Source organism: Symphalangus syndactylus, chromosome 16, assembly GCF_028878055.3.
Source record: "Symphalangus syndactylus isolate Jambi chromosome 16, NHGRI_mSymSyn1-v2.1_pri, whole genome shotgun sequence".
NCBI lineage: Eukaryota > Metazoa > Chordata > Mammalia > Primates > Hylobatidae > Symphalangus > Symphalangus syndactylus.
In genome coordinates, this window is record NC_072438.2 from 96,028,145 (window position 1) to 96,047,061 (window position 18,917).

At 48.2% G+C, this 18,917-nt stretch overlaps 1 protein-coding gene across 18 annotated transcripts in view; it reads left to right on the forward strand.

The window, feature by feature from the left end:
• Positions 1-18,917, forward strand: part of MED10 (mediator complex subunit 10) — a 462,922-nt gene that overhangs the window by 12,144 nt on the left and 431,861 nt on the right. For 3 of the 18 annotated variants that reach the window (XR_010116272.1, XR_010116270.1, XR_010116271.1), the window contains exons 4-6: positions 3,177-3,265; positions 4,107-4,364; positions 6,259-6,333. Coding sequence is in view for 8 of the 18 variants with exons in the window: in XM_063619586.1 (XP_063475656.1) it covers positions 13,272-14,333 (1,062 nt within the window). In the remaining 10 variants the exon portion in view is untranslated. Of the gene's footprint in view, positions 1-3,176; positions 3,266-4,106; positions 7,690-9,703; positions 18,916-18,917 lie in introns of those variants that run through there. The other 15 variants (XR_010116268.1, XR_010116269.1, XR_010116264.1 and 12 more) reach the window with 12 other exon arrangements.

Consider the following 18,917-nt stretch of genomic DNA (forward strand, 5'->3'; position numbering starts at 1 on the left):
CTCTGAGGGTAGGACGGGCTGCAGTGTGCGGGACCACCAGGCCACGGGGCAGGAGTGGTGCGTGCATAGGTGGCTGCCGGCAGGAGGCGGGAGAATTTCTGTGTCCCCAGCAGTGTCGCAGGAAGCCCCTGAGGACACTGCCAGAGGAAGACTTGAACTTCCTCATTTCCCAGGTGGAGGTCAGTGTCCCCTTCCTGAGCTGGTAAGTGCGGGTTCTCCACAGACATAAGCTCCAGCTTGTCATTCATACACACACAGTCTCAAAACCACACACATACTGGGCGGTTTGTTTTTGGGAAGTGCATGGCAAACAGAGATGGGATGCACGTGCCTGTGTAATTTTAAACACATTGGAAAGATAGAGGAGGCCAGTTCTAATTTGAGGACTGTCTGGCTGCAGTGATTTATCGTACACAGACCTGAAGCGTCACCACACTGCCGTGTTGGCACAGATGCAGATGGCATCGTTCTCACGAGTTTTTTGGAGAATAGAGCCCTCTGAAGTATGAATTCCCTGCTTACAAGCAGGCTGAATGGCATAGCAGTTCCATCACCAAGCCAATTACTAATCCAGGTGTTTTGCAGGCAGAACATTATTATTTTGAATAAACTCGATAGCAAATTTTTAGTATCAACATAAACCCAGCCTTCCAGGGGCTGGCTGACTGGCCACGGGTGTGTGGCCGGTCAGGGAGGGGCCGGGTGTCCAGCAGCATCCTGTGACTCACAGCCCTGTGCTCCATCCACTTTGATACTGGAAGGCTTGCACACACCATGTGTACTCAAATGCTGCAGCTGAGACTTAAAAAAAGATTCCTCCAAAATAGTCATGAAGTCTGTAGTTTGAGGTCCCCAAGCTGACCCATTGGGGGTGTTCTCTTAGCTGGGTGGACACAGCTGGGGACCCAGCTCCTCCATCCCTCTCTGGAGCCCTGTCAAAGCCCAGGTCTGCTAGGCAGTGTCCCTGAGGTTGCCCTGATGATCCTGCCGTTTGAGGCTTGGCCTCATCACAGGGCTTGGCTCTGGAGGCAGATGTAGCAGCTTCGATGGCGCCACTGCAGAGGGCAGTGCCAGCTGCCATTATCCTTGGGAGTCCAAGACCAGCATCTCCAACTCTGTGGAGAGACCCTGGCGCTGTTCCACAGTAAGAGGTGTCGATCACTGACTCTGGATCGGGCACCGTGCACAGGTTTGAGGGATGGTACCTCGTTTATCCCCAGACCCACTCCACTCACAGAGGGGAGCCAGGGTCGCAAACAGGGAAGGGGCATCTCCAGGGTCACGCATGCAGTAGGCCAACTGCAGCCGGGATTTTGCTGGAAGGGGGCGTGTGCTGCTCAGACTGCCTTTGGTCATTCCATCAGACACAATGTGCTAGAGGTGGAGGGGAGAGGGGACTGAGGGAGACGGGGAAGGTGCCTCGCCTCGTGCTGGGTGGGCTGTGCTGTGTGTGCTGGTCGGGCTGTGCTGTGTGTGCTGGTCTCACCTTCAGCTTGCAGGAGCTCTGAGCATGTCACACCCTGAAATCACTGGGGCTGTACTCATTGCTGGTTAGGGTGAGCAGTGGAATGTATTGGGATGGTTGTTCAGGCAGAGTGTGAGTGGGAACGCAGGTGCCAAGGTGATCAGTAACCCCTGCATGGAAGATGCCATTTCTCCCAGCTGCCAAAGTGCTGCATTAGGAGCAGGGACTCCAAGGAACCCTGTTTTGGTTCCTGCTCCAGTCCCAGATTCCCAGTTCTGTTTAGAAGGCGGCCTCTAAGTACTAGAGCTAATTCATTTTAATGTAACAATGTATATACACACATGTGTGTATCCATATGTATGTACTGATGAGCTCCGTGTGCATGCATCGGTGTGTGTGTGTGTGTGTGTGTGTGTGTGTGTGTGTAGTCATCCAGTCTTTTAGGGACTTAGGGATAAGGCAGGGCAATTGGGGAAGTTTGCAGATGGGAGTCTGGACTGGGCTGAATGGTGCTTCCCCCAAAATCGTGTCCACCTGAAACCTCAGAATGTGACTTTATTTGGAACTCAAGTTTTTGCTGATGTAGCCAGTTAAGTTAAAACGAGGTCATACTGGATTAGGGTAAACCCTAAGTCTAATGACTTGTGTTCTTATAAGAGAAAATAGAGACACACAGGAGAGCATGCCAGGTGAGGACAGTGGCCGATCGAACTGATGCACATGCAAGCCAAGGCACCCCAAGGAGCTCCAGGGTCACCAGAAGCTGCAAGAATCCAGGAGGACCCTGCCCTGGGGCCTTCCGAGAGAGCACAGCTCTGCTGACACCTTAGTTTCAGACTGTTCCCCTCTAGAACCATGAGAGACTAAATTTCTGTTCTTTTTAGCCACTCAGCTTGTGATGATTTGTTACAGCATCCCTAGGAAAATAATATAAGTGCCTAAGAATGGATGAGACGGGGGATGGTACAAAAGGCACACACGCTGTAGAGAGCTGCAGCCCTGGGGGATTTGGTCACCATTGTGATAAGCAGGTGCTTACTGAAGTGTTCAGCTCAGACACAGCCCGGCCCTGGCAGCCCAGGTGCATGACCTGGGAGGTGGCTCCCAGCAAGCTCCCAGGCCCAGGACCCCCTTGCTCAGCCCATGGCCAGATATTGGACCTCTCAATAATTGGCTGTGCTGCGTGCTGAATCACCAGCCCCTCTTTCACTTCCCACCATGATTTGGCAGCTTCCCGCCTTGGATGGGGGGCTCCCCACGTAGGTCTTACCTGGTTTGGCTGGGTTCCTGAGGCCTGACCTGTCTGCAGCTCAAAGTGATGCTTGATGGTGGAGACCCTGTGCTGCAGCCTGTGGTCCCGGCTGGGCAGGGAGAACTGGCAGGCGTCAGTTTATGGCCCAATTTGGCCTCTTCCTTGCTGTATGGCCTGGTGGCTTCTCTCAGCTGGGGGTACTTCTAGAGTAGGGAGAACAACCTCCCAGTGTTGATAGAAGGAAAGCATGTGCTTACACGTTTACTCTCTGTGGTGCCGGGGATGTGCTAAGTAATTGATCAGCCAATCAATAGCAACCAGTCAGTAAAGGGTCACTTTGGTTATTCCTGTCTTTATTTTACTGTTTGATTGCTAGTCTTGGTTCCCAGAGCAACTGTCTAATTTTTTTTCCTTTTTTTTTGCACATTGCATCTTCCAACATGTCTGCCGGACCTTTAGCCCTGGTTCCACGAAGATGGGGATGAGGATGGTGACGTTGAGAAGTCTCCCTGGTACAGAACAGCATGCTTAGATGAGCTCATGCTCAGGTCAGTTTATTATTTTTTCAGACATATAGAGAAAGGAGACAGATTGGCTATTACCTCGATGTGGGTACGGACCAATTGAGGTCACAAGATCCCCGTAGCTGCGGTCTTCACAGCAGAGCCGTTATGATCATGAGAGCAGGAAGGAGGTCGGCTTCACCCTGCAGCTGAGCATGAAGAGGAAATTTGGAACAGAGGCTGGGAAAACAAGGGATACACTGGCAGAATATTTATTTCTAGCTTTATTTATAGCACCCTTTGCTCAGAATCAGAAATCAGCAAAGCAGCAGAGAGGTGGGGCTGCCCCTTGAGTACCGGTTGTGGCTGGGGCTTCTCTGGTGCTCAGGCAGTCACATGTCCCTTTGTTTTCCTTCATGGCCCTGCCCTCTTCTGCTCGGCACTGGGTCTGCTTGCCTCTCCTTCTGCAGTTGGCTCCTTGGGGTTTTGTGACCACGTTACATTCTACAAAGCCATTTACTGCCCAGCAATTAAGGCAGTCCTGTAGGAGGGAGGCTGACTGCTAGGTTCCCTCTCTCAGGGGGCTTTTCTGCCTTTGCATTTTTGCTGGGGAAGAGTGTTTCCACTTGGGCTTGTGCTAGGATTTTTCATGATGGATTAAAAAGCATCTGTTTTTCCACTATCGTTGAAGTTTTCCAGGTTTTTTTAGGAGTGAGCAATCTTATACAGGATAATAACGTCCATCATACCTTAAAATTTTAAAAATAATTTTACATAACTTATCTTCCTTAATTTAAATATGCACCAAAAATAATTATAAATGTATATTTATACATATGTGTTGTATTTTATTTTAATTATGATTGTCCTTTACTGTTTCATATAGGTTTGCTGCAAATTAGCAAAGGTTCAGCTAACAGTGAGATGCAAACATAGAAATTAATTTTTCTTCTGCAACAGCAATGCTAAGCTGTCTGCCCAGACAGTGGTAGCTCCTCGCAGGCATCAACCAGGACTCAAGCTCACCTGTCTGCTCTGCCATCCTCAGCACTGGCTCTGTCCTCACATTACAAGATGGCTGCTGCACCTCCAGGCATCATATTTGCATTCCAGGCAGGAATAACATAGAAGAGGGAGGGCAAAGGTCAGTGGGCAAAAAGATTTCTCCTGTGGAAGCTTTGCCATTTTATTCTGGAAGGGCTGTCTTTCTCATGGACTTCTGCTCACATCTCATGGACAAGAACACTGTTGCACAGCCCCCCTGATTACGAGGGAGTCGAGTGATCTTAGGTTTAGCTCTTACAGTCCTTAGAACAGAGGCAGGCAGGGCAGAGAACAGAGGCAGGCAGGGGCAGAGGGGACCGACAGGGAGTGGGAGCTCTCAGGCAGCCGGCGGGGCCTGCTCTGGCACCTTCAGGATGAGGACGGCCTGGATTTCCATTCACTGCGTGCTCATGTTGGCCCTTCCCTGTAGAAACTTACTTTGTAGGAGTGACTTAAGGCTAAAAATTGAATTTCATGTAAGTAAATTTAAACCCCAGATGTGTCATTGTGAGTTTTCAAGTTTAGTTTATCTGATGAGCGCAAGGCCCAGCATTGCGCCTCACTGTCTAGACCGAGTTTGGAATAAGAAGCAGCAGCCATCCACGCGGGGTCGTCTGCAGGCTCCCTCTGGGAGTGCTGAGGAATGACATGGATGGTGACAGTGTTCACCAGAGGTTGCGTCTGGGAGCTGCAGATGAGCGGCTTTGTCCATGGCCCTGCTCACATCCACGGCTGCTGCCTCCCTGGCTGGCTTCACCTTTGCCCCTGCCTAGAGTAGTCTCAAGTCAGGGTGTAGATGCTGGAGGGACCAAGGTACATAATCCAACTGGAAAAGCAAGCAGGAGTCTTCCCGATTCTCCAGGTGGGAGGATTCCCGAGTCTCGAGCTGGAGTCCTGGGAGGCACAGCCATTGTCAGGTGCCACCTGCAGACACGGGTGGATGGGTCGGGGAAGCAGGGCCTCCTCTGCCTGCAGTGGCTGCAGGACTTGCTACCCTCTTTAACGAGTCACCCTCCTTTAACGAGGAGGCATCACCCTCTTTAACGCATCACACCTAGTTTATTTTCACCTTTTCATCTGCCATCGTCTGTTCCTAACTTCCTGTTCCTCTTCTCAAGGCTGGGGGAGGTGGCTGGATGCAAAGACGGCTCCAGGGCCTGCCGCATCCTGCCTCCTCCTTCCAGCTCTCTCCCCTCTCCTTCCTGCCCAACCTTCCTCTTGAAAATGCCCTGAGCCCTTTTCCTGTGCCTTTTGCAGCCATCTGCCTGCAGAGGGGCTGCTGATGAGGAAGAGATGGTCCCTTCCCTGCCTGCCCTCCCATGCTCACTCTGGGTATCCACCCCATCAACCCTCCAGGGACCCTTCTTTTTCTCCCACGATATGTTAGGGGAAGAAGCACATATTTTAAGGTGCTCTCTGGGCAGTCTCTTTATGCCCCAGCATTTATTAATTTGCAGCCACACACAGCCTGGAGTGTCAGAGTCCCAAAGGGATGTTAACACAGTCGTCCACTGATTTAATCAAAAGCAGCAGCTGGAGCCTGGGGTGCGGTCGAGTTATGAAATTAAGACACTGTGCAACACACAGGATGGGCCTTTTATGCAAACTGTTGGTCTGACCACTTAAAAGTTTGGGATGAGAGTGAAAATTGAATGTTCATCCTCAGACGTGTATCATGCCCCACTGTGAAACTAATTGCATTTCAGTAGCACGTGGAGGCCATTATCAATGCTATTATTAATAACCATTTATTAACTGTGCACAGTGTGCAACCAGAGAGCTTGCTCAGCACAGAGCCCTTCCATACAGAAACTGGGCGTACACAGGATCGATTTGGACCTGTTTTTTATTGCTGCTCTTGTTAAGCTTAAATAGTCTTTTGTTTGTACAAATGTTATTTTTGTGCAGCAAGCAAGCAAAAGCAGATAGTGAGTGTACTTAACACTGCTGTTTCGCACGCTTGTTTTTCATGGTGAAAAATGTGAATGGTGCAGAGCATTCCAGACCCAGCCTCAGTGTTTCTAACCACGGACATCCGCAAACCAGATGCCTTCTGTGCGTATATTCAGGTTTGTGCTCAGAAAAATACATAGAGGATCGCATTATACACACCCTTCAGAGTTTTGCTTTTTTCGTTTAAAATACCTTTGCAAATCTTTGTCAGCAGGGGCGGGCTGGCAGGCCCGTCGGTGGTGCCCATGGCATGGAGGAGCCACAATATGCTTAGACTCTATGATGCCAGCAGTGCTGTGGGGTACGCCATTGTTCATTGTCCTGGACTGGCATCTGTGGAGTCCCTTGGGATTAATTTCTTAAGATGGAATTATGAGTACTTAAATGTTGCTAATTATTACCAAACTGTGACCCAAAAAAGTGTCACCAATCAGCCCCTCCCAGAAATGGCACGGGGAAGTGTCTGCTTTGGTTCGTCATGTTTCTGAGCTCCCAGCTCTCTGGCCCTCTCTGCAGAGATCAACCACTAAGGCTGTTTATTGAGTTTATTGAGTGTCCTTCTAGACTTTTTATGTATGCCACATTCATAGGCATGCTTATTGTGTCTCTCCTAATTCTCCTCAATGGTTGTGACAGTTTCTCTAAACTGGGGCCCAGGATGGGTGGGATCACCTGTGCGGTGTGGAGCTTGGAGCCATGGCTGCAGGGAGCTCAGGGAGCCAGAGACGAGTCCCCTCCTACCCACCTGGTGAGACGCCTGCTTTCCTACCAGGACACAGCAGCAGCATCAGTGAGCAAATTGAAAAGAAGAGACTTTTCTTTGTGCAGCCATTAGCAGAGGAAAACAAATACCCAATGTAGGTGTGTTTTGGCGTTGGTAGGGGGATCAGAGGAATGCGTGGATGCGCCAGCTAGTGAAATGGGATTTACAAAAACAATCACGACTTAGTGACAGGAATACATTAGGAAAAACCCGTCGTTAGGTGATTTTGTTGTTGTGCAAACATCGTAGCATGTACTTAATTAAACACACCTAGATGGTGCAGCCTACTACACACCTAGGCTGTATGGGAGAGCCTCGTGCTCCCAGGCTGCAAACTCATGCAGCAGGTGACTGTGCTGAATGCTGGAGGCAATTGCAACACAGTGGTGAGTATTCGTGTATTGCAACATAGAAAGGGTATAGCAAAAATACTGTACAAAAGACAAAACATGATGGCTTCCACCTTCATCCATGTCCTTGCAGAGGACATAATCTTATTCTTTCTTAGGGCTGCATAGTATTCCATGGTGTATATGTGCCACATTTGCTTTATCTAGTCTATCATTGATGGGCATTTGGGTTGGTTCCAATCTTTGCTATTGTAAATAGTGCTGCAATAAACATATGCATGCACATGTATACCTATGTAACAAACCTGCATGTTCTGCACATGTATCCCAGAACTTAAAACAAAAAAAAAAAAAGAAAAGAAGATGGTTTACCTGTATAGGGCACTTACTGTGAATGGAGCTTGCAGGACTGGAAGTTGCTCTGGGTGAGTCAGGGAGTGAGTGGTGAGTGAATGTGAAGGCCTAGGACATTACTACACACTACTGCAGACTTTATAGACACCAGACACTTAGGCTACATGAAATTTATTAAAAATGTTTCCCTCTTCAATAATATACTAAACTAACTGTACATTTTTAACTTTATAAACTTTGAAATTATTTGTAACTTGACTCTTTTGGAAAAACACTTAGCTTAAAACACAAACTCATTGGATAGCTGTACAAAAATATTTGCTTTCTTTATATCCTTATTGTATAAGCTTTTAAGTTTTTTATTTTTTTACTTTTTAAATTTTTTTGTTAAAAACTAAGACACAAACACAGGCTAACCTACATTACAAACCTATCAACTAGGCTAACCTACGTGAGCCTAGGCCTACACAGAGTCAGGATCGTCAATATTACTGTCTCCCACCTCCACATCTTGTCCCCCTGGGATGTCCTCAGGGGCAATGACACGCATGGAGCTGTCATCTCCCATGACAACAGTGCCTCCTTTCAAGATCCTCACCATAGTCACATCTTCTGCCATATCAGGTAGGGTTGATTCTCATCGTAAGAGATTCTGGGAACTAGGTTGTGGACCTATGTTTTAGGGGGCCCCCGTTCAGCCACTACAAACAGATAGAAGGGAAATGAACAGATTCTAAGTACGTAGCTCAGTGAATCGTCACAAATGAAACACACCCAAGCAAACAGGATACAAAGGAACAGCACCTCTCCCACATCCTGCAAGCCCCTCATGCCTCCTACTTATCCTTAACCTGCATTCCAACAGGACCCACCTCCCACCTCTGAACAGCACAGTTTGGAACCACACATACACCGAGCCACACCGTGTGCGCTTTTGCGCCTGCTTTTTTTGCTCACCATTATATGTGAGATGAATCCCTTTTGTTGTGTCTAGTTGAAGCTTGTTCATCTTCATTGTCGTCGTATAGCTTTGACTGTGTGAACACACCACAATCAGGAATCCATTCTACTGTAGGCGGGCACTGGGTTGTTTCTAGTTTTTGGCAACTACAAATCTCGCTTTTGTGATGATGTGTGGATTTATGTCTTTGGGTGCACACACATACTCGCTGCTGTCGTGTGAATGCCCAGGAGCAGGGTTGCTGGGCCATAGGGAGATGCGTTCTCAGCATCACTAGATGCTGCGAACCCTGTTCTGGAATGGAGGAGTGAACGCTTTCTCAATAGAGATGAGAGCTCATGTTGCACTCCCTTCCATGCTGGGTGCTGCCTTTGTCACGTCAGTGGTTCTCACGTGTGCAGGGTGTTGCATTGCCCTGTGGGAGATATCAACCATTTTTTCATCTGTTTACTGGCCACATGGCTATCCTCTTCTGTGTAGTACCTGTCCAAGTCATTTGCCCATTTCTTTTAATTGTCTGGATTTATTGGATTTTTCTTGTTGATTTGCCCCAGTCCTTTGCCAAATGCGTGTCTTGTGAATGTCTTTTCTGTGGGCTGACTTCCCTCTCAGTGGTGTCTGTTGATGAATAATAGTTCTTATTTTAATGTGGCTCAATGTATCTTTTTTTTTCCTTTTGTGGTTTTAGTGCTTTTTTTTCTTCTCCCATATTTTCTCAGTTTTATTATTTCACCTTTCATGGTGAGACTTACAATCTATATGGAATTAAATTTGTAAATGTGAGGCCAGAATGGGGGATAGGTATCTATTGCCCCTGATATTTAGATACACGTGGGACCTCCCGCTGCCTTTTCTCTGTCTCTCGTTGCCTTCATTTTGAGGACTCTCCTTTTCCTGAGTGTCCCAGGGCTGATTTTGTGTGGGAGGCAGTGGGAGGGCAGGAGGAGGAAGAGGGACTGCTGGCTCCTGTGTCTTTATTCCCAGCTCCCTCCCACCCAGTGAACTCTGGTCTGGTGGGCAGCAGACTGGCTCCCTCACTTCCCTTACTTCTCTTCCAGGAAGCCCATCCTGGTCTCCATTCCCCAAAGCTGCTCTCCTGCTTGACTTCAGCCACACCCTTCTGCCACCCTCCTCCTCTGCCTGCTAGCCCTTCGGCTCTCCAGGGAATGCAGCTCATGGCTTGTCCCCCCATTGATCCTCCTTCACCTCCTGCCTGTGTCTCCCGTGCCTGACGACGAGCTCACCTTCCTGCCTCACTGTGAGTGCCTGCTCTGCCATCCCTGCAGATGCCGTGAGTTTCCTCTGCCCTCCGCTGTGCCTCATGGCACAGCCCATCATAGCACTTTGCTTGCCTGGAGATCTGCGAGCCTTCTCAGGGGAAGGAGGGGGCTTTTCCCCCTTGGCCTCACTGTATTCATTGAAGTGCATGAAATTGGATTACTCTCCAGCATTGCCTGAGTCCAGTGTTGAGAGAAAGGTAGGTGAACTCCATCCATGGGTACAAGGGAAACTCTTTGGAAGTGTGTTTGTAGACTACTCTGTCTGGTATTTTCATTGGTATTTGGTCCAGCGCTTGCCATAATCCTCTGTGCTCCCTGCCACTTTACTGAGAGCAATGCAATCCCTCCCAAAGTCCCCCACACTGGGCACCCTAGAAGCGTCATTCCCAATGTGAGTAATGAGCACTTCCAACCCACCAGAGAAATATTGCCCTCAAGATGAAGGGGGGGCCAGGTGTCTGTGGCTAAAGAGACCCCTCCCTGCCCACAGTACCATTTCCATGGCTTTGGGGGGAAAGTATGGGACCATGGCTTGCTCATAGGCTAGGGAAGGTGCTGGGAGCATGGGTCCTTTTGACCCCTTGGTCTCTGACAGTCAGGAGATCTTGACTCCATTCGACACCTGTCCTGGAGGAGGCAGTGCCCTGTCTCCTCCTGTCCCTCTCTAGGTGCCGCTGGTGGGTACGGCAGGCCCCATGGGTGATGCCATCCTGCTCGCCATAGGAGGAGTGGACAAAAGCTGTGCTGCAGCCGTGCTGAGGGTGTGCCGGCTGTGTTGCTGTGGGGTGACCATTCAGGTCCTGCAGAGGAGCGAGGGGCTGTGCCCAGAGATGCCATGATACCTTTTGTCCTCAGGAACTCCCTGGAATGCGATGGCTCAGGTCGGAAATTCTTCCCCCAAAGGAGCCGAAGTGATCACCGGCCGGTATATGAGCACGGTGCATCATTGAGTTCGCTGGGCCTGAGTGTCCTTGCTGACAGACCTCCCTGCTGTTGACCCAGTGTCACCCCAACATTGATCCTGTAAAATGAAACCCAGGCAGCAGCAGCAGCAGCAGCAAGGAGCTTCCTTTGCCTCTTTGTCAGACATGGCCTCCGAGTCTGTCTCCTCCCCTTCCCTCCCTCCCTCCCACCAGTTGCTGATATTATTTTAGGGTTCTAGCCATGAAAGGAGAATAATTTGTAAACAACCAAATCCCATGCCTAAAGAATCATGTTTTCACAGTACAATCATTTCTTTTTGGAGTGAGGGGTTATATATTAAATGGTCAGGATTATTTTGAGACAAAAATGAAGGTTAATGGAATGAAGCTTAGTATTAAATAGCTTGCAGACGTCTTTTTAACCTATGAAATGGTGGTCTGCTTTTACTAATGGGACAGCTTGACCAGTGTAATGATTTTCAAGCTACATAGACAGGCAACATGCCATATATAATTGCATAATATGTAAGAAAAATATCCATTTTCCTAGCACTTTATAAGACAAGTGTGTGCAGGTACCAGATTAATGATGTTAGACTGGCTAGTTCTACTTGACATTTTTTTTCTTAAAATTTTAATGTATTGCTTTTCTACGTCTTAACTCTTATAGCCTTGTGTGCGTAATGACAAATCAATTAAATTATACCCCCAAATATTAATATAAATGCTAGGCAAGACACAAGAATTCCCCAGCGGGTCCATTTTGCTGCCTCTGGTTTAGAAAATCAACTTTGCAGCGGGCGCGATGGTGGTGCCACTGTGATATACTCAGGTTTGTGTGGATCGCTTCTTGCCTCGCCTTCCTGCAGCAGGTGTGGGAAGTGTGTGGTGTTGAGGTCAAAGGACCGGGCAGGTCCATGTGACTGCTAAGGCGAGGCTGGACCATCTAACATAGGGGCTTTGGGGTCACGTCCACGCCTCCCTTCATGGGTGGGGGACAATACTGTGGTTTCTTTTTTTTTTTATTTTTATTTTTTATTATACTTTAGGTTTTAGGGTACATGTGCACAATGTGCAGGTTTGTTACATATGTATCCATGTGCCATGTTGATTTCCTGCACCCATTAACTCGTCATTTAGCATTAGGTATATCTCCTAATGCTGTCCCTCCCCCCTCTCCCAACCCCACAACAGTCCCCAGAGTGTGATGTTCCCCTTCCTGTGTCCATGAGTTCTCATTGTTCAATTCCCACCTATGAGTGAGAACATGCAGTGTTTGGTTTTTTGTCCTTGCGATAGTTTACTGAGAATGATGTTTTCCAGTTTCATCCATGTCCCTACAAAGGACATGAACTCATCATTTTTTATGGCTGCATAGTATTCCATGGTATATATGTGCCACATTTTCTTAATCCAGTCTATCGTTGTTGGACATTTGGGTTGGTTCCAACTCTTTGCTATTGTGAATAGTGCCGCAATAAATATACGTGTGCATGTGTCTTTATAGCAGTATGATTTATAGTCCTTTGGGTATATACCCAGTAATGGGATGGCTGGGTCAAATGGTATTTCTAGTTGTAGATCCCTGAGGAATCGCCACACTGATTTCCACAATGGTTGAACTAGTTTACAGTCCCACCAACAGTGTAAAAGTGTTCCTATTTCTCCACATCCTCTCCAGCACCTGTTGTTTCCTGATTTTTTGATGATGGCCATTCTAACTGGTGTGAGATGGTATCTCACTGTGGTTTTGATTTGCATTTCTCTGATGGCCAGTGATGATGAGCATTTCTTCATGTGTTTTTTGGCTGCATAAATGTCTTCTTTTGAGAAGTGTCTGTTCATGTCCTTTGCCCACTTTTTGATGGGGTTGTTTTTTTCTTGTAAATTTGTTTGAGTTCATTGTAGATTCTGGATATTAGCCCTTTGTCAGATGAGTAGGTTGCAAAAATTTTCTCCCATTCTGTAGGTTGCCTATTCACTCTGATGGTAGTTTCTTTTGCTGTGCAGAAGCTCTTTAGTTTAATTAGATCCCATTTGTCAATTTTGGCTTTTGTTGCCATTGCATTTGGTGTTTTAGACATGTATTGATGGGACATATCTCAAAATAATAAGAGCTATCTACGACAAACCCACAGCCAATATCATACTGAATGGGCAAAAACTGGAAGCATTCCCTCTGAAAACTGGCAGAAGACACGGATGCCCTCTCTCACCGCTCCTGTTCAACATAGTGCTGGAAGTTCTGGCCAGAGCAATCAGGCAGGAGAAGGAAATAAAGGGTATTCAATTAGGAAAAGAGGAAGTCAAATTGTCCCTGTTTGCAGATGACATGATTGTATATCTAGAAAACCCCATTGTCTCAGCCCAAAATCTCCTTAAGCTGATTAGCAACTTCAGCAAAGTCTCAGGATACAAAATCAATGTACAAAAATCACAAGCATTCTTGTACACCAACAACAGACAAACAGAGCCAAATCATGAGTGAACTCCCATTCACAATTGCTTCAAAGAGAATAAAATACCTAGGAATCCAACTTACAAGGGATGTGAAGGACCTCTTCAAGGAGAACTACAAACCACTGCTCAGCGAAATAAAAGAGGATACAAACAAATGGAAGAACATTCCATGCTCATGGGTTGGAAGAATCAATATCGTGAAAATGGCCATACTGCCCAAGGTAATTTATAGATTCAATGCCATCCCCATCAAGCTACCAATGACTTTCTTCACAGAATTGGAAAAAACTACTTTAAAGTTCATATGGAACCAAAAAAGAGCCCGCATCGCCAAGTCAATCCTAAGCCAAAAGAACAAAGCTGGAGGCATCACGCTACCTGATTTCAAACTATACTACAAGGCTACAGTAACCAAAACAGCATGGTACTGGTACCACAACAGAGACATAGATCAATGGAACAGAACAGAGCCCTCAGAAATGATGCCACATATCTACAACTATCTGATCTTTGACAAACCTGACAAAAACAAGAAATGGGGAAAGGATTCCCTATTTAATAAATGGTGCTGGGAAAACTGGCTAGCCATATGTAGAAAGCTGAAACTGGATCCCTTCCTTACACCTTATACAAAAATTAATTCAAGATGGATTAAAGACTTAAATGTTAGACCTAAAACCATTAAAATCCTACAAGAAAACCTAGGCAATACCATTCAGGAAATACTGTGGTTTCTCACAAGGACACGCCCATCTGGAGATAAAAGTGAGGCATTGAAGGTGGAATTTGCTTGTGGATTCGGGCCTGGTTTGCTGGCCCCTCCAGGCGGCTGCCCCCACCCACCTGTTTTCCAGCTTGGCAGTGCTGAGCAGCGTGTCTCTGGGCAAACCCCGTCCGTGCCTGCGGAAGCCAGAGGGAGCCTCCTGTGCTCGGCGCTAACCGTGGAAGCGGCTTTCAGAGTCCTCGGAGGACCCTCTCCGGGGACCACATGGCGACGGCCACTCCTAGCGCAAGGGCGTTTATGAACTGCTTGATAAAAAGGTCAGAGCGATTTAAGCTACAACGGAAGGCCCTGCTGTGGCTGAAGACCCTTCTGAGGGAGAGATAAGCCCGCTGTGAAATTAGAATGTCAGTCAGCGGGAAAATGGGATTCAGAACGCTTTAAAGCTGAAAAGCTCCTTAGAGACTTTGCATCAGAAGCCCTCATTTTCTAGTTGAGAAGACTGGAGCCGGTGAGATGGAACAGGCCCTGCAGGGCAGAGCTGGGGCTGGACTCTCACACGCCTGGGTCCTGACTCTCGGGTCTTCCCACAACATTGGTCTGCGTCAGGAGGCAGAGACTGGTTAGATGTTCAGCTTTCTGTTCTGGGTACGCCTTTTGGGAACCTGTCCCCTGGGATAGAAGCAAACAGATTCCCCCAGTTAGGAGTGGATCCAACCTCCTGAAGCTGAGAACGGGGAACCCCTGCCCCCATAGCATGCTTCTGAGGTTCAGATGGGAGCAGCGGGAGATTTGGAGGAATATAAGGAAGAAGCGGCAGCAACTAAAACCTCGGCAGGCAGTGGAGGCCTCTCTGCCCGGAGCCCGTTGCAGCAGGAAGCCCCAAAGCCACACGGAACAGTACCTCCTGCCCTCGGCCCCTTCCAGGGAATCGAACCAGCTTCCCTGCCAACCTGGCCCTTGGCTGGAGCCCTGCTCTTCCCTGCCTTCTGCAGCCCCCCTCAAGCACCAGGCCTCTTACGGGTGGTATTGTGGCCCCAACAAAGACATGTCAAAGCCCTAACCTGTGGTACCTGTGAATGTGGCCTTATTCGGAAATGAGATCTTTGCAGATGTCATCAAGTTAAGATGAGGTTGTACTGATTTTAGGTGGGCCCTAAGCCCGTGAATACTACCCTTACAAGAGGAGAAGAGACCCAGCAGAGACAGCGCAGGCGGAGAGAGGCAATGTGAACACACACAGCGAGAAGGCCACGGACGGCAGAGGCAGCGATCCGAGGGATGCGTCCACAGCCAAAGGGTTCCAGGGCTCCCAGCACCCCTGGGAGCTGGGAGTGAGACCGGGAGCAGATTCTGGATTCTTCCCCAGAGCCTCCTGCCCTAGCACGGCCCTGTCGACGCCTGGATTTTGGACCTGAGCCGTCCAGAACTGCGGGAGAATACATTTCTGTTGTTGTAAGCTGCCTGGCTTGGGGTAGTTTGTACCGCAGCTGAGATAAACACAATGGCCTTTAGAGTCCGCTCTGAGGCAGCCGTGGAGACTGCTCCCGCTGTCCAGGACTTGACCGCAGCAACCACCTGACCCGCCCTCATCCCTCCCTCACCTCATTCCCACTCGCGTCCAAATCTACCCTCCTCACCCTGCGGCAATGGCCTTGCGCAAACACACCTCTGATCATGGCCCCTGTGCTCAGCGATGCTTGGAGGCCAGCGTGGCAGCCCAATCACAACTGCCCGGCGTGGCCACGTGCCCTCCATGGGCCCGCCTCATTCCCTGGGCCTCCGCAGGCCCTCACGTCGCCGTGCCCACCCTTCGTTCTGCAGGGGCCCCTGTGGGGTCAGGTCTCAGCATCCCCCCGCCTTCGTTTCTGTTATCAGGGAGCCACTTGTTCCCTGTCTTGCTAGCAAATATCTGCCCATGTTTTCACATTCGAGCTGGCCCCCTTCTTGCTCTGTGAAGGCGTCCCTGCCCTCGTTCTGACCCTGGAGGGGCAGGTTCCTCTTGTCACCATCCTCCTGCCCTGGACATAGATGTGTGAGCCCCTGTGCAGGCCCGTTGACCCTCACTGGGCCGCATGCCCTGTGGTTCCCCAGGGAACGTTTGTGTCTGAATATCTGCTCAGCCTTGCTGTTTAATCAGCCGCCAGGAGAGTGGGCGACAAGACGCAGACCACAGTAGCATCAGATACACCATAGAATGCTGTGTTGTTGATGGATTTCATAAACATAAATCAGCAACCTTTATGTTAAGCTGTTTTTTGGAAGGCATGCTGGTTATCATTTGAAGGAAATAAATTGCTGCAGCAGACTTGTGCTTACATAAGAAGCCATTACAAAAAAAAAAAAAAAAAAAAAATTATAAAGGCACCGAATTGTCCTACCCCCAGCTAGAAATCCCATCGAAATGATATTAAACTTAATTTTAGCAATATTTCTATTAGAATTAGAACAATTACAGTGAATACGATTAAAATATACCTTCATATTAATATATATGCTACATTGTTTCGTTACCAGTGATGCAGTGAATGTTCTGGGTAGAAAAACCAACCAGCACATATTTTGGGATGCTTTATCTAGCTTGTGAGGTGATACGCGGTAGATTTAGCAAAGCAAGCAGAATGTATTTTCCCAGACATTAGAGGGTGTTATTTGCAGTTTCATCTCCATATTTTCTGATACTTTTCTACAGTAGAAGCAAAGTTAGCATTGAAAGCTGGGAGTCTTTCTTCTGATGGTTTAGGAGAAGCTCATGATTTGGTTCGTTTATTCTTTTGTTTTGTTTTGTTTTTTTGAGACAGAGTCTCATTCTGTTGCCCAGGCTGGAGTGCAGTGGTGCGGTCTTGGCTCACTGCAACCTCTGCCTCCCAGGTTCAAGCAATTCTCTTGCCTCAGCCTCCCAAGTAGCTGGGACTACAGGTCGGGCCTGGTTAGTACTCGGATGGGAGACCGTTTATTCATTTTATAAGCAATTGTAATAAAGACACATGGGGATGTGCAGTGACCTGGTTCTGCCCCGCAGAACTGCTCAGCATGTTTGGGAGGAAAGATGCATTCGGAAACCTCTCTCCAACTTCTCCTTGGCCACTGTGTGAGTGTCTTGATGTCACTCCAAATCAGCATGGGAAGGCCAGCAATGGGGTCTGGGTGGGGAAACTGTGCTTGTGCTGGACACTGAAGGATGCGGAGTCTGGAGCTGCTGCAGCAGAGAGGGCTGGCACTGAGCAAGCCCCGGCAGGTGGGCAGATGGGGGCAGGGGGGTCGGTAGGTCTCCTTGAGATGCCACATTTGCAGGCTTCAGAAGTTGAACTTGAAATCCATCTTTGGAAAATCGTCTTGCAAGCAGGTACTAAAGAAATAATTACCCTGCCCTTGGGGGGCCCTGAGGAATGAGGAGAGGGAACCTGGAGGAGGGATTTTGTAAAACACTTTAGCTCATGCAGTTGTATAAAATCCAGTGGAAGTGGAGGGGAAGAGGAGATGTTCGTTCTTACAGTTGCTTTTTCAAAAAGCTCTTTTACATCATTTATGTCATTTCAGAGATGTACGAGCCCAAGCCCGCTCCATCACTATTGAACATGGAGTGGGTGGAGTGAAGGGCACAGAGGTAACACATGACTTTGAGATGTTTGGACTGGGACCTAAGGACAATGATGATGTCACTGACTGGTGGGGGCATTGGTGGGAGAAACGATGAGGCGTGAATCTGGACATGGCCACACTCAAGCCCTGCTCTTCCTGAGTTCAACTGGGAAAAATGCATTAGACAACGTGGTAGTGTAAAGGAAGTTTCCAGGGGCTTTGTGTAGGGATTTGGTGGTAGAAGATCAGAAGTTTTGTCTAATTTATCTAAACCAAATTTTATAAGGCAAAGATAGAGCCTATAGAAAGAAGCAGTTTAATTTCACAGTTGGGAAACTGAAGTTGTTGTAATTTTTGGGTTCAATTAGATTGGAAAGTTTACTATACAGAGTATCTTTCCCTTTCCTCCTCCCTCCCTCCCTCCTTTTCTCCTTCCTTCCCTCCACTCACCCTTCCTTTCTTCCATCCGTCCGTCCATCCATCCATCCATCCATCCGTCCATCCGTCCATCCATCCATCCACTTTTGTACTGGCTGGAAAATGAGCCTATACATTTAGAGTGTTTGCATGTATCTCCCATAGTTTCTGAAGTGAAAAAAAAAAGACTCAGGGAAAACAGCATGTTGCCTGGCAGAACTGGCGGCTTCTGTTCAGAAGGCAGAAGGGCAAAGTAACTGAGGTTCCTGTGTGGTGTTTTCTTCCTCTGTGTGCAGCCAGCCCTCTTGATTCTTCATCTCTAGGGGCTTCACATAGCTGGGGCAGCCCCATCCTTCAGAAGTGTCGTCTTGGCTATAACTGGTCCATTTAACATGCATGCCAAGCACCGATAGGGCTACAAAGAGCTATGGTCCTGCTTGTGGATTTGCAGACTGAGTATCTGGTCAAAAAAGAAGGCATGAGAGATATTCCAAGATGCCTGCAAGGCCAGCCAGCCCTGGCTGATCCCCTCCTGTGTACCTACAGATTCACCGTCATGACCTGTGTTTTGCACCACTTTCAGAGCATGGGATTTGGGACTCCTCCCCAGTACAGGCTGTCAGCTGGAGTTCTGTCGTGTTTCCATATTTCACATGGAGTGATGAATATGCTGGAGATGTGGGATCTATGGAGAGCGCTGGGCTTCTTCCAGTTGCCACATCTGTTGTCCCCAAGAACCAGTGTGCTCTGCAGCTTGACAAAACCTCTTTTCCCTGGTTCTCCATGCCTTAGCCCACCACCCTTCCTAAAATCTGTCCCTTGGGGCATCCATCTTCTGTATAGCTCTATCTTGCCACCTCCTGAAACCACATCTGCTCTCCCTTCTCCA